Source organism: Suricata suricatta, chromosome 13 (genome assembly GCF_006229205.1).
Source record: "Suricata suricatta isolate VVHF042 chromosome 13, meerkat_22Aug2017_6uvM2_HiC, whole genome shotgun sequence".
NCBI classification, from domain to species: domain Eukaryota; kingdom Metazoa; phylum Chordata; class Mammalia; order Carnivora; family Herpestidae; genus Suricata; species Suricata suricatta.
Window position 1 is genome coordinate 76,969,377 of NC_043712.1, and position 13,415 is coordinate 76,982,791.

Here is a 13,415-nt window from a genome sequence, read left to right on the forward strand (position 1 = left end):
ATCACAGTCTACAAAACATAGAGGGAGATAAGAATAGTTAATAAGCCCTAAGAATAAATCTTATTAAAACAAAACAGAACATCCTCCACTCTGATAAAGAATCAGTGTGTTGTCTTTCCCTTACCTTGCTCATTGTTATAAGATAGTCAACTCTTGAGAGCGAAAATTGGAGCGCAGTATGTAACGAAGCTTGGATATGTGAAGGGGACCTGGCAACTCCCAGTTTTCACCTAGCTGGAAGCTTTAAAATGTCTTATTCCTAAATTGCGACCATTTAATGACAAAGTAAGATATGCTTTTTTTGTTCCTGATTTCAAATTAAGAAACTCAGAACAAAAGGGCTCTTAAATGCATTTTTGTAAGGTAGAAATTAGGTTCTTTTTGCTTCTCAAATAATAGGTGGTTCCTCCAAAAATCAAGGACTAGAACACTGACAAATGTATTAAATAAAAGAGAGAAGTAGGAAAGAAATGCGTTAACTCCCTCCTACAGAGACCAGGTAATCAGTGTGTCATGGGTCTGGCTTGGTTACTTATGATGTCCTTGTCTTGCCAAGGTTGATCAGAGAAGACCAAGGGTGAAAGGAATGTCAAGTTTCTTACCTGAGAAATGAAAGAAGTGGATTTAGGTGACATCTATAAGAGCCCTTCCTGGGCTGTGATGTATTTCTCTAGGGATCTCAGGAGAACTGAAGATTACTACAAGAATTTAGAGTACTAGGATGTCTTGCAGGTTTGGACAGAGGCACAAACAAGGGAAAAACACCCACCTGAATGTGCAAATTATGGGTCTTCGCGAGGTTTCCCAGTTTACCCAACAAAGTCTCAGAGCAGGAAAGGGAAAAACGTGGTGACACTATGGGCTTCACTCTAGAATACTGGAAATAATATAATAAGTAATTAGTCAGGAAACAACTAATCATGAATGTGTAGCATACCCTAGCATGCATATCATACACATATAATTTGATGTCTTCATTTTAAGGGAAAATCTCCCATTCTAACAGCAGGTGCAAGTGTTGGGTTTCATGGAAATGGCTCATGACTGATGACAATGGAGTGAAGATTCCATAGCACCAAGTTCAATGGAAGAAGATGCTGTCCTAAATAACAGATACCTTAAGTCACACATTCACATGAAGGCTCAGACAAGGCCTTGACTGGGTGGCCATCATGAAGAGAAATGGGAAACAGAAGAAAATCTAATGGGGGCCACTGGGGAGACTAAAAGTTAGCTGGAGGCCTATTCACCACCTACATCTTGGGGAGGTGTGCTCACCATGGCCTCCCTCAGGATGTTTAGTGGCAGCATTGGCTCTGATGTAACCCAAAGTAAAGGCTGAACAGGAGAGAAGGGCTCAGAGAGCAGTAGTGAAGATGAGGACCCACAACGCTGCCCGTAGGTCTCCCAAGATTAGACTGAAAGTGATGGGTTTCTTAGGTTTTCAATCAGACCTCCAAAGGTGATAAAGGAAGGGTCTGCTTGGCCAATCTAAGAGATTGCACAACGGAGCTAAGAGCCAGCATTATGGGGCTGAGGAAGGAAATAGCACTGCCTCCAAGGCTCACCAACACCAGGGCATTGCAAAGAGGAGGGTCTGTCTGAATGCCTGCAGGCCACGTGACATACCACACCTTAGGGACCGAGGCAGCCAATGGCTAGGGCAGTAGGACACTACCTGTGCTTTAGGCCAGTTCAGGGAGTACCACAGGCCAGAGCCAATGTTGAGGTAACCAACTTCCAGTTTTTACCAATGTGTCCACATCCATGAAGCTCACTCCCACCTCCCCAGGGACCAGGCCTGTGAGATCAAAAAGTTCTAGAGAAGAAGAAGGGAAAACCACAGAGAAGACAAAAAAGCCTGACCTCACAAGCTGGGTTGAAGGGTCCACTGTAGGAACAATTTTAAGGCTCTGGAAAAATATTTCTGCAAGCATGGAGTGAGCCAAACACACACAGACTAGTCTTTTCCAAACAACTTAATAACGCATCTTACAAATAACACAAAGGCAATCCAAAAACAAGCTGGGAACAAGCTTACTTACGTTCTTTTGGAGCATTCTTGACACAAATCTGAAATAAAGCAACAAATGGGAAAACAGAAAATTTTGGCATTTTAAAATACGCTTTTAAGAAGAGTACAAACATGATCCTCACATGTCCTAATTTCCATACAAACATTTCTAACGCTGTACATGTTTTACCACCAGTAATTACAGATTAACAAGTAGTAATTACTCCGCTTTCTCATTTGCAGCCAGAGAGACGGAGCACAAAATCACAGGGGACTGATGTTTTATCATCTAACATCAGCTGGGCGGTTCATTCCCACAGCACTGGGGCCATTCTGCCAGCTTAAGCTCTATTTGGGGGAATAGTGTAGGATGTTATGCCCCTTGGATATTAGAGTCATGGAATCCCATGCATGTGGAGGTGCTTAGAAGCCATAGGGCTCTCTCCTCCTAGTTTTCCTTTATAGAATGGAAGCTACTTTCTCACACAACATCATCATTCATTTCCAAAGGCCGAGCCCTCCTGGGCACGGATGTGGAGTAAGATGGGAGGCATGGGCCAGAGGTGGCTGTGAAATGGGGGCGGGGGGCACCAGATGGGGTGGGGGTGACAATCTTACCCACTGTATCTGCAGGGATGGCAGTATCCATAGGGCCTATGAGATAGCTATTTGTGCTCTGGCTAAATATATTTCCTAGCTGGCTCCCTGCCTTCTGGGAGTCCTTTGTTTCAGAATAAAATGTAGATTAAGGTTTTCTATGATCAAAAACACAGATCCCTAGAAAAGTTCAGCATATGGCCAACGATAAAAGGGATGTTTCATTCTTTCTGTGAGCAGGTGACGGTTCCTAAGCCACCCTTTCCAGAGGACGCATTTAAGGTGAAAGAGGTTTGGAACTGGAGAAAAGTTGGGTTTCTAAAACTTGCATCAGGATAGATTAGGCCCTGAGGAAGATTCAAATCTAAAGAATGTTCTAGACCTCTTGGACGTTGAGTCCCACAACGCAATTCCTTGTCAAATCAAATCTTCAAGGGTCTATGGAAAAGCCATTAGAGAAATGTAGATAAAGTACCCTGGAGATCCATAGACTATCCCAAGGTAATCTAAAAAGAACAGAATGAAAACCTGTGATCTCAGGCAAGAGGATAACCTACAACTAAAAGTAATCTAATAAGCAGACCACAGACACTCAAAGCAAGTTCAATTTACAAAAGCCTCCTCTGCAATAAAGTAGAGGGGAGGGGTAAATCATCAACTTTTAAAAACAATCTCATTTCACAAAACGGTTCACCCTAGGACTCCTGTAACGAGTTTGCAGAGACTCCAAAATAGCTTTGACATGCAATATTTTCTTTAGGACCAGACTAACTGCATATAGCGATGTATGTGTACATCCGCTGGGTCTCAGGGGCTGCCTCCATCAATTCTGTGGAGGGGCTGCCCACAAGGCAAATCGAGATGAATATACCTCTCTGTTTCCTCCATTGATCCCTCAGTGGTCTCCTTGTATTCAGGAACAGTATCGTTCATATCCATGCAGACTTTGCCCACAAATGCCCGCTGCCCAAATTTATCTGTGAGGCACACACAAACAGAATCGGAAGTCATTCTTTTTCTCCCAAAGAGTGTCTTTCCTGAGCCTCTAGAAAACACCTTTCAATTAAAACCATTATGAAAACATAAGTGGGAGTGCAAAAGATCATCACACCATTTACGAACAATGACAAGCACAACAATGCCACGCTAAATTCCATAGGTAAAGGTCTTCTGTTGACTCCTCCTCATTCCTTGGCTCACTACCAAGACCACAATGATGTTTGATGAAGGTCTAAACCTGTATGTGCCCAGTGTCCTCTGTTGTGTGTAGGGTGATGAGGAACACACTCAATAATGTCTACAAAGTGTCTGGCGTGTGGGGCTCAGAAAAGATACGGCCACTTTTCTGAGTTGTAGCAATGCCAATGCTAACATCAGTAGGAACTTTGACTTAGTCCTCCTAGCAGCCCTCAGCACTACAGAGCCTAGTCCTCATCAGAGGTGCTAGAGACATTTTATTTTAGCTAGAAAGTTGAAGCTATGTGGGGGGTGATATTAATTTTTTTCTTTTATAATGTCTGTGCCTCTGTCCTAAGAGTCTTGCAAAAGTCCTTTTGCCTCTCTCTTTCCCCTGTAACTCGTTTTAATACCTGGCCATTATCTTATTCATCCCTAAAACCCCACCATCATCAGATAGCTGATGTGGATTAAAGTCTTCTTTGAATATTGATGCGCATACAAACCTCTCCAAGTCTGAACCATCCCACCTGCCCGGCCTCCTCCCCCACCCCACCCAGCAGTGAGTCCCGGCCTCCAGTTCAGCTTTCTTGTTCCCTGCTTCCTGTATCCTCTAGGGATATTCCTGTCCCCATGCCTTTGTCCATGTCATTTCCCCTGTTGGGAAGACATTTTACTTTCTCCCCATTTTATGTTCCTTTGAACCCCGTTTGAAGGTCCGCTCCAAGAATTCTTTCCAGATGATCCAATTCTGAGTTTTCTCTGTCTCCTGCCAAACTAGCAATATGTTTTCAGTGCTACCGTTTAGGCCTCTGGCATAAACTCCCTTAGCCAGCAGGCAGAAGCATCAGTGCACCAGCCAGGAGTATTTACTGAGCATGTGCTATGTTTTGGGCACTGCAAGGTATAAATTTTGGAATCTATCATCTAAATCCAGTCTCCTTTCTGCTTACTAGCTGGATGACTTGGACATGTTACGTCCTCTGCGCATCAGTTTATCCATCTGTAATGTGAGGACATTAATGACGACTTCCAAAGGCTGTTTGCAACTGAGCAGAGATAATCCACCTAGAGTGCTTTGTGTAAAGCCAGGCATCTAGCAAGAGCAGCTGTTACTACAGTTATTAATTAATGTGTGGAGCTATTAATCAGTTAATCCTGTCTGGCTCCTCAAGGGCAGAGACGATTTTCTATTTCATTGTATTCCCAGCATCTAGCACAGTGTCCTAAATTAGCCAACAGCCAAGACAGCGTCCGCGGATTATACTATAATAAACTGTTACCACACTGAGAATTAGTACACATGATCCAAAATGCACTGAATTAACCCAAAAACCTCCTCCCAGGACACACCAAAACCACAGGTAAATAATCAAATCACTGAAACAATAAAGAACACTCCAGGGCCATACGCAAACACCTAATTGCTTGCAAGAAAGGCAGTGCTCAAATGATGGCAATTAAAAGGCAGGACTGCCCACAAGTATAAGCCGTTGCCGGACACGGTGTGACCGCCTTGGCTGGACGTGCCCGTAAACCACGCTTTCGTTTCCTCACCTGTAATTTCTGCGAGGAGCAGAGATGCGTCCGTGTGAATCGTTCCAAAGTAGCAGGCTGTGGTGGTTCCATTCTTTAGTGTTCTCCTCTAAAAATAAATCATAAAGCCATGAATCGCGTGTGCCCAGAAGAGTCTCATGGCAGAAAAAGATAAAAATAGAATTCAAGTTTTTAATTTTAAAATGTTTTTATTTTAAAGGTATGCCATCTTGATATGAAATACAGTTAAGGTAAATGGCAAAAGTATTTACATTCCAGAAGCATGAACTGGAGAAGCTGGGATTTCTGATTTCCTAGATTCACGCAGTTCTGTGTTGCAGAATTCACAAAATGCAATACTAATTAATTCCTTGTTTCTTAGGATGATTTAAGGGTACCAAACTTTATTGCATCAAGGGGTATGAACGAGATTTTTCTATCTATAAGAGGACAAAAGTATTCAGCTAGATTTCTAGTTCAACTCCCTTCCTTAGCGAATTTCCACTACACTAACAGTAAAGGAGTATAAAATTTATTAACATACAAGAAAGAGACATGAGCAGAGGAAATATTTCTACATCTTCCTAGAAGACCAAAAAAAAAAAATGAGGTGGTTTTGGAAGGAGAGAATAAAGCATGGAGCAGTTAGGAGAGAATCGGCTGATAGTCTGCTTACAGAAGATTCATCCCTGGCAGGACCCCTTCTCCCCCTTTTTTGAAATCAGCCAACCACCCAACCTGATCTTTGCAGGAGATCTTTACTCTTGCAGAAACTGAGTGTTATTTGCAGACTAGACACCCAATACTGCAAGGTATGGTAGACTGAAGGGTTTGAAATGGATAATCTGGCTGATCCAAGGATCACGGGATCCTTGGTCATCTCCCCCCAAAATGTCACATATGCAACTTTCATCACTCCTGGCAGGACTGAAGGACTCTTTCCTAGAGATGATAAATGGTTCTAGAAGGAAGGATGAAGGGAGGAGGGAGAGGGAGGGGGGTCCGGGGGAGAAATTTCCCAGAATGGAAGAAAGACAGGAGTTCTCATATTGATAGAACTACATATTGAAGAGACTGAACTGAAAAAGGGGATCTATAAGGGAAATCTCAGAATATCAAGAATGCAGAGAAAATCTTCAAGGCCAGCAAATTAGCCAGAAAGAAATGCGTGTCAGATTGATACCAGCCCATTAGATGCCGGTGAGAAAATCATTTTAAACAGAATTCTCTCCACAGCTAAAGTGCATCATTCAAGAGTCATAACAAAGTAAAACTATTTTTAGTAATTCAAGGATTTGGAAGGCTTATCACCCGCCTTACTGGAAACGTTTATCAGAAGCGAATTCTTCAAGAAAATAAACACGAATAGAAAAGGAAGACAGGGATCCAAGAAGCACGAGAAAAAGTAAAGCATGTTGTCAAATTAAGTAGAGATGTTTAAAAATAAAGCAGAATTAAATTTTAAGATATTAAGTTCAAAAGCTAAAGTTTATTTCAAATTAAGTATAGATAGTGGAAAAAAATAAACTGGAATCAAAACCTCATGAAAGAACATAGAATGTGGTGAGAAGGAAAGATGAAGAAAGGAGAACACATATGAGGTTCTTGGTCTTCTTATTGGGAAGAATATACTGAAAAATGATAGAAGCCTTGTCTAAACTCTTAACAACCTAATCTTATAGGACATTAAAATGTCATATTGACAGAGAACCACAATCTTTTTTTAAAAAGTGGTCAGGGGGTGCTGGGTGGCTCAGTCAGTTAATCGTCAGACTTCGGCTTGGGTCATCATCTTGCAGTTTGTGAGTTCAGGCCCCACATCAGGCTCCTCGCTGACAGTATGGAGTCTGTTTGGGATTTTCTCTCTCTTTCTGTTCCTCCTCCACTCTCTCTCTCTCAGAATAAATACTTTAAAAAATAGAATAAAATACAAAATGAGCAGAATAATCATAAAAATTGACCTTTCACTGGGTCAAAAAATAAAGTGACTAATTTTTGAGTAAAAAACATCACATGAGTTGCACAAGCTAACCAGAAGAAAATGAAGTGCAAAATGAAAACAGAAGTGTAATCTAACGTTTTGTAAATTCTCGAAAGTTTACACCCCTTTCTAAAAATTTGGCTTGAAGATGAAATCACAGTTGTTGACTCATCAGCAAGAGGGACAATGGAAACACCAAGAGCAAGTCCTTCCTCTGACTCAGGCGGAGAAAACCATTCACTAGAGGGGAAACTGCAGTTTCAAACTGGACTGGATCAAACCAGAAAGTTCGAGAGTCTGCCCAAATTTGAGTTAAGGGACAAGACAGGGAGAGCCCACAAAGGGAAAGAAGAGAAGGGAGGAGGGTGGGGAGGAGGGAAAGAACTCCCACAGGGCTCCTGCTGGTTCCCACTGAGGCCAGCCCACAGAACACACCAGACACAGGGGTGTGGCTTCCGTAACTGAAAGAAATAAGAATTTGGCTTGAAAACCTCACTGGAGAGCCCTCCTAAAATACAGCTACTTTTCTTTTTCATTTGTTCTATATTTGGGCATCCCGGATTCAATTCCACCCCGGTCTCTCATGAGCTTTCAAGAGAGCTCTTCCATTAGTGTCGAGTTTGTATTTTCCCCACTTACAAGGATCTACCAAGAATAACATCAGACTGTGTGGTATGCTTCTCGATCTTTCCTCAGCCTTCAATTCTTGACAAGAAGGGTTTTGAGACCAATATTTTTGAGCTCAAAATAGACTCCAAACTTAGGATGACTACAAACTTGCAGGCTAGAAGCAATAGCCTCTTAACAGATTCGATGCTTGGCATTTCCAGTGTGCTGAAATGGGGGGGGGGGAGTAATCCCATCCCCTTTCTTTTCACCGTGTCCTTTGATGATTCGAAACCACTTTGGAATTATTTGGATTCATTAGCTAAATCTTTGACAACCCCAAAGAATAAGCATATTCTTTCTATTATCCAGAATATTTGCAACTAGTTTATCTCCACACATTTACCAAGGATCTCACCTCCAATCCCTTGACTACAGGTAAATAATACATAGATTACTTAACTTTCTAGTCTTTTTAGTTCATTACAGCCCAATTTAAAACTGTAACATCTCACCCAAGTTGTAGTGGTTAAACTTAGATAATGTAGGCTTGCTTTAGTGGGATTTTTTTCTATATAATCTCAGGAGATGCTTGCTAATATATACTTTAAATTATTTGCAGATTGGAGCGCCTGGGTGGCTCAATCAATTGAGCATCCGACTTCAGCTCAGGTCGTGATCTCACGGTTCGTGGGTTCGAGCCCCGCGTCAGGCTCTGTGCTGACAGCTCAGAGCCTGGAGCCTGCTTCAGATTCTGTGTCTCCCTCTCTCTGCCCCTCGCCCACTTGTGCTCTGTTGCTCTCAAAAATAAACGTTAAAATACTTTTATAAATGTATTTGCTGATTAAATTAAACTAAATTTATTAAATTAAATTTGTGGGACGCCTGGGTGGCTCAGTGGGTTAAGCATCTGACCTTGGCTCAGGTCATGATCTTACAGTTTGTGAGTTCAAGTCCCATGTCAGGCTCTGTGCTGATAGCTCGGAGCCTGGACCTGCTTCAGATTCTGTGTCTCCTTCTCTCTCTGTTCCTCCCCCACTCACATTCTGTCTCTCAAAAATAAAAAATAAATAAAATTTTTAAATTAAATTTGCACCACTGTCATCCATGGTACAAAATTCTGGGGTCTGGGTTGCCCATTCATTGAAGTACAGATCTAGGTTTTCTAAGGGAGAAAAGAAAACAAACAAACATGGCTTCCTTCTATTCAGAAGTACTGCCTTAGCATCCCTCTGCTTTGCCATGGGCAGTCTTTAGCCTGGGGACAGGTTCTACTTAACAAATCTCACCTTAAACAGATTTCAACCACACCTTCAGCTCATCCAGCTGGGTGGGTCTGCCTGCTCATCATCAGAAACATAGGACGTATACAATGCAAATATTTATCAAGAATAAAATCTATTTTGAAGATACTGACATCAAATACTTAACTCTCTGATATAAGAAATAATATTTATGGGATATTTATGGTTATATGGTCCTAAATACTCTAAACATAAAACACAGATATATCTGGCTTTTTATACTATAGCACCTTAATAATACATATTTTGACAACATAGTATGTATTTATATTAAATACTATTGGAATTGACTTTGAGGAAATCAGTATAAGGAATAGAAATGCTTCACCTTAAGAAGTGTCTTATTTTTTATCATATACACAGTGTAAATCACATAATTGATTTCTCCCTCTGGATCAGCTGCTAGAAACTGAAAGCATTCAGCTTTCAGTTTATTCATTGAGCTAATTGAGTTAATTCATTCAGTTTGAAGTTAAATTCATTGTGATCAATTCTAAAAAAAAAATACTTGGGCCGCCACCCACCCCCTGCCATGGCATACATTTACCTCTCAGTTTTATTTTTCTTTCCCCCTCTTTTTCCTTTGCCATGCTCCTGTGACTCATTTGCTTCCATTGTACACTATGTTATTTTAAGAGATCTCAAACCCTTTCTAGAACAATGGGAAGTATAAATAAATTTTGAGGATAAAAAGATTTGGTGTGGCTAACACAATTCCTTAACACAATGCAATGGCAACTTCATGCACAGTGTTAGGCCTTCTCAGTTTTTCTGGTGTCATGAGGATGCTGGCTGGATATATAAGACCCACAATTATACTGAATTTATAATTAAGCAAGTCAAGTGTATAAAGGATAGCACTTGCCTCTACTCCTCAAGGCTTGAACGATGCAAGACCAAGGAACATGGCACAGCAGCTAGGTAACTGCGGACGGCTTATAATATTGTCGCCATCACAGTCATCGCTTTAGAAGAAAAACCATCAACGGGTCCAACAAAAATGCAGGAATGTTCAGGCTAAGTGTGTTGAATGGTAAGAGGTTGTGGTCAGATAAGAAGGTATTTGTGGAAGGTATTCTCAACTGCAGAAGCTGTTTTCTGGTTGCCAAGTGAATCTGGCATAGGGCTGAAATAAGGGAACTGACTTCTTTGAAAGCATGGAAGGAAGGATAGTTTCAGAGCCTTCAATCCATGACTGGTATACGCTACAGCACCGCTCAATGATTGAACTAGCTCCATTGCTCCCTCTAGTGGTGTTCGTGCTCATCACGTTCCCACACGCCCTGCTGTAGGGGGGCACCCTCTTGTTCCCACTTTGGAAGCCACTAAAGTAATTGATAGCCTTCTAACTGTAATTTGAAATTTTAATTTTAAATCTCCTTGGGTATTTTTAAAGCAAACATATAGAGTGTTTACCAGGTGTCAGGCACTATCCTAAGAACCTCACGAATACTAACTTATAACAATCCTATGAAATCGTTACTATCACTATCGCTATTTTACAGATGGGGAAAATGAGTCATGGAACTTTCCAAAGGTTACACAGCTATTCCATATGGTCCCCAGAACAGCACTGTGGATTGGCAGGAGTAAGGGAACGCACATATGCATTAAACTCAAGTTTAGTAATGCAAAAAACACAAGAAGTAACAGAGTAAAGAGAGCCCACCCCATCAGGGATTTAGGAATTTGGGTTCAAGTTTTCTCTCTGCTAGGGGTTAGCTTGTGTAGATGAGGTGGTCACAAACTCCTCGTGAGCTGTGAAAAACCTTAAAAAGTCTCAACAACCATGCGAGCCTTAACTGCTTGTATTTTATAATTAAAATTTGCTTCCCAGATGAGGCGCCTGGGTGGCTCAGTCGGTTGAACGTCTGACTTCGGCTCAGGTCATGATCTCAAGTTTGTGAGTTCAAGCCCCACGTTGGGCTCTGTGCTGACAGCTCAGAGTCTGGAGCATACTTTGAAATCTGTGTCTCCCTTTCTCTCTGCCCATCCTCTGCTCTCTCTCTCTCTCTCAAAAATGAATAAACATTAAAAAAATTTCCCCCAAGAAATGGACCTTTCTCCAGGTGATTCACTGATAACACAGCACTACTCACAGGCAAGATACTTACGACAACTTTGGTATATACTTCTTCAGCGAAATCAAGGTTTTGGAATTTGTGTTCTACAGGAAACGTGTACTTGGTCAGCCAGTCCAAAAGCGGCAGGTCTACATTACTCCCCGCAAAAGAATACTGAGCGGCGTGGATGTGTGTATCAACCAGCCCGGGCATGAAGAACTCACTGGAAATCAATATGAGAGGAAAAGGAATTTAATAACATCTTCAGTCATTTTCCGTATCTTCAAATCACATTTTCTCTCGGCAGTGATTTAATTGTTCACCCCACACAGGTTTAGAGCTGATGCAACCAGAGGGCTGTAAATTCCTCTGTTATCTAGAGATCAAGAAACAAGAGTGAGGCTCTACAGGAGAGATGCCGTTCCTCCGTTAAAATGAGGTTAACCAAAGATGGTCAAGGGGAAAAAAATCAGAGCACTGAGTAGAAGCAAAGCAGTCATGGAACAAGACACCTCATGACTTTCTTCTCATGACTGGACATTACAAAACAGTGAGCAAAGATGAGAAAGAAGGTCTTCAGAACTTCTAGAGCCACGCTGAGGAATTACTCCTAAATCACTAAGGATGACTGATGACGACAAACATGGTGGCCACAGTTTTAGACACAGTGGTCCTCTTGACCTTGGCTGACTACAAGAAATCTAGTCCTTTCCCACGTGATGTAGGGGCTGAGTTCTGAAATAGAAGCAGTCATAGCAAACGGAGGCTGGTTAGGGACAGGCAATCAGGACACTCAATGGGTGAGTGGTTAGAGGGTCAGGAGAAGACGCGGTTGCTATGACAACCCTTCCCCAGGTGCTCCTGATCATTCCTGCTGTTAGCCTGGGCCACCCACTGATTTTCATATTGCTACTAATTCTTATAACAGAAACTTCTGGAAAGATGTTTTTAAAAGAGTTTTCAGAAGCATTACCCACAAAATCGAGGTGAACCAAAACTAATGGCTTTTCTAACGAACTAATCCAGTTCACTGGTGTCTATTAAGTGTCTAAACACGTCCCAACAGATATTTGTTGGAAGACAGTATGCACCCTGAGAAAATACTAGTTACATTTTAATATACATAAAGCACTGAAGCTCAAACCTGACATAACAAAGAATCCCTTATTCTACCAATTCAAATGTATACCACCTAACTGGAAGACAAAGCCAGAACCATCTATAAAATGCTTTAGTTCTAGCGGTGCCTGGGTGGCTCGGTTGATTAAGCATCTGACTTCAGCTCAGGTCATGATCTAGCAGTTCGCAGGTTTGAGCCCCGCACCAGGCTCTGTGCTGACAGCTCAGAGCCTGGAGTCTGTTTTGGATTTTGTGTGTGTGTCTCTCTCTCTGCCCCTCCCCTGCTCGCACTCTGTGTCTCCCTCTCTCTCAAAAATAAATAAACATCTAAAAATGCCTGATTTTTAAAGCAGTGAGAACTAGGAATGGGTAGCACTGGTGGTGGCAGCAGCAGATAATTTTATTGACAAGGTGCATGTACTGGGTATTGGGCACACCATCGACATGCATCATCCTATTGGTGGGATGATTATACCAAATATACATCCTCGACTCAGACTGCTTGATTTTGAATTCAGACCCCACCATAAGCCAGCAGTGGGATAATCAATGTGTGATTTAACTTCTTTGTGACTCAGTTTCCTTCTCATGTAAAATGAGAACAGTACACACACCATAGGGCTGATGTGACGATTCATCACCATGTGCTAAAACAGCACCTAGATACTATGAAGCATTAAAAAAAAAAGCAGTAGTTGCTATGATGATGTAACGCTCACAACAAATTTCTGAAGTAGTATTGTTATCCTCATTACAAAAGAAAAAACTGAAGCTCAGGAAATATAAGGGGCTTGAAGAAAAGTGATCATTCATCAAGTCAGGTTTGGAGCCTAGATTCAAATCTCTCTGTTCCTCCCTGCTCATTCTCTCTCTCAAAAATAAACATTTAAAATTAAAGAAATACATATGATTTTTCTTTAGTGACCTCGGTTTTCCACCAAGGTTTACATTTTTTCTTACCTTACCACTTCTCTGTGTGTCGTGCTTTACAGGTCCCCCTGAAATCTACATCTGTGTGA

The 13,415-nt window shown here is 41.6% G+C and overlaps 1 protein-coding gene across 1 annotated transcript in view; it reads right to left on the reverse strand.

Annotated features, from left to right (window-relative positions):
• Positions 1-13,415, reverse strand: part of GDA (guanine deaminase) — a 70,866-nt gene that overhangs the window by 23,552 nt on the left and 33,899 nt on the right. Inside the window, exons 3-7 of the mRNA XM_029920915.1 lie at positions 11,329-11,500; positions 5,345-5,432; positions 3,483-3,588; positions 2,046-2,073; positions 770-877 (exon numbers count right to left, since the gene is read on the reverse strand). Of these exons, the coding sequence (XP_029776775.1) occupies positions 770-877; positions 2,046-2,073; positions 3,483-3,588; positions 5,345-5,432; positions 11,329-11,500 (502 nt within the window). The remainder of the gene's footprint in view (positions 1-769; positions 878-2,045; positions 2,074-3,482; positions 3,589-5,344; positions 5,433-11,328; positions 11,501-13,415) is intronic.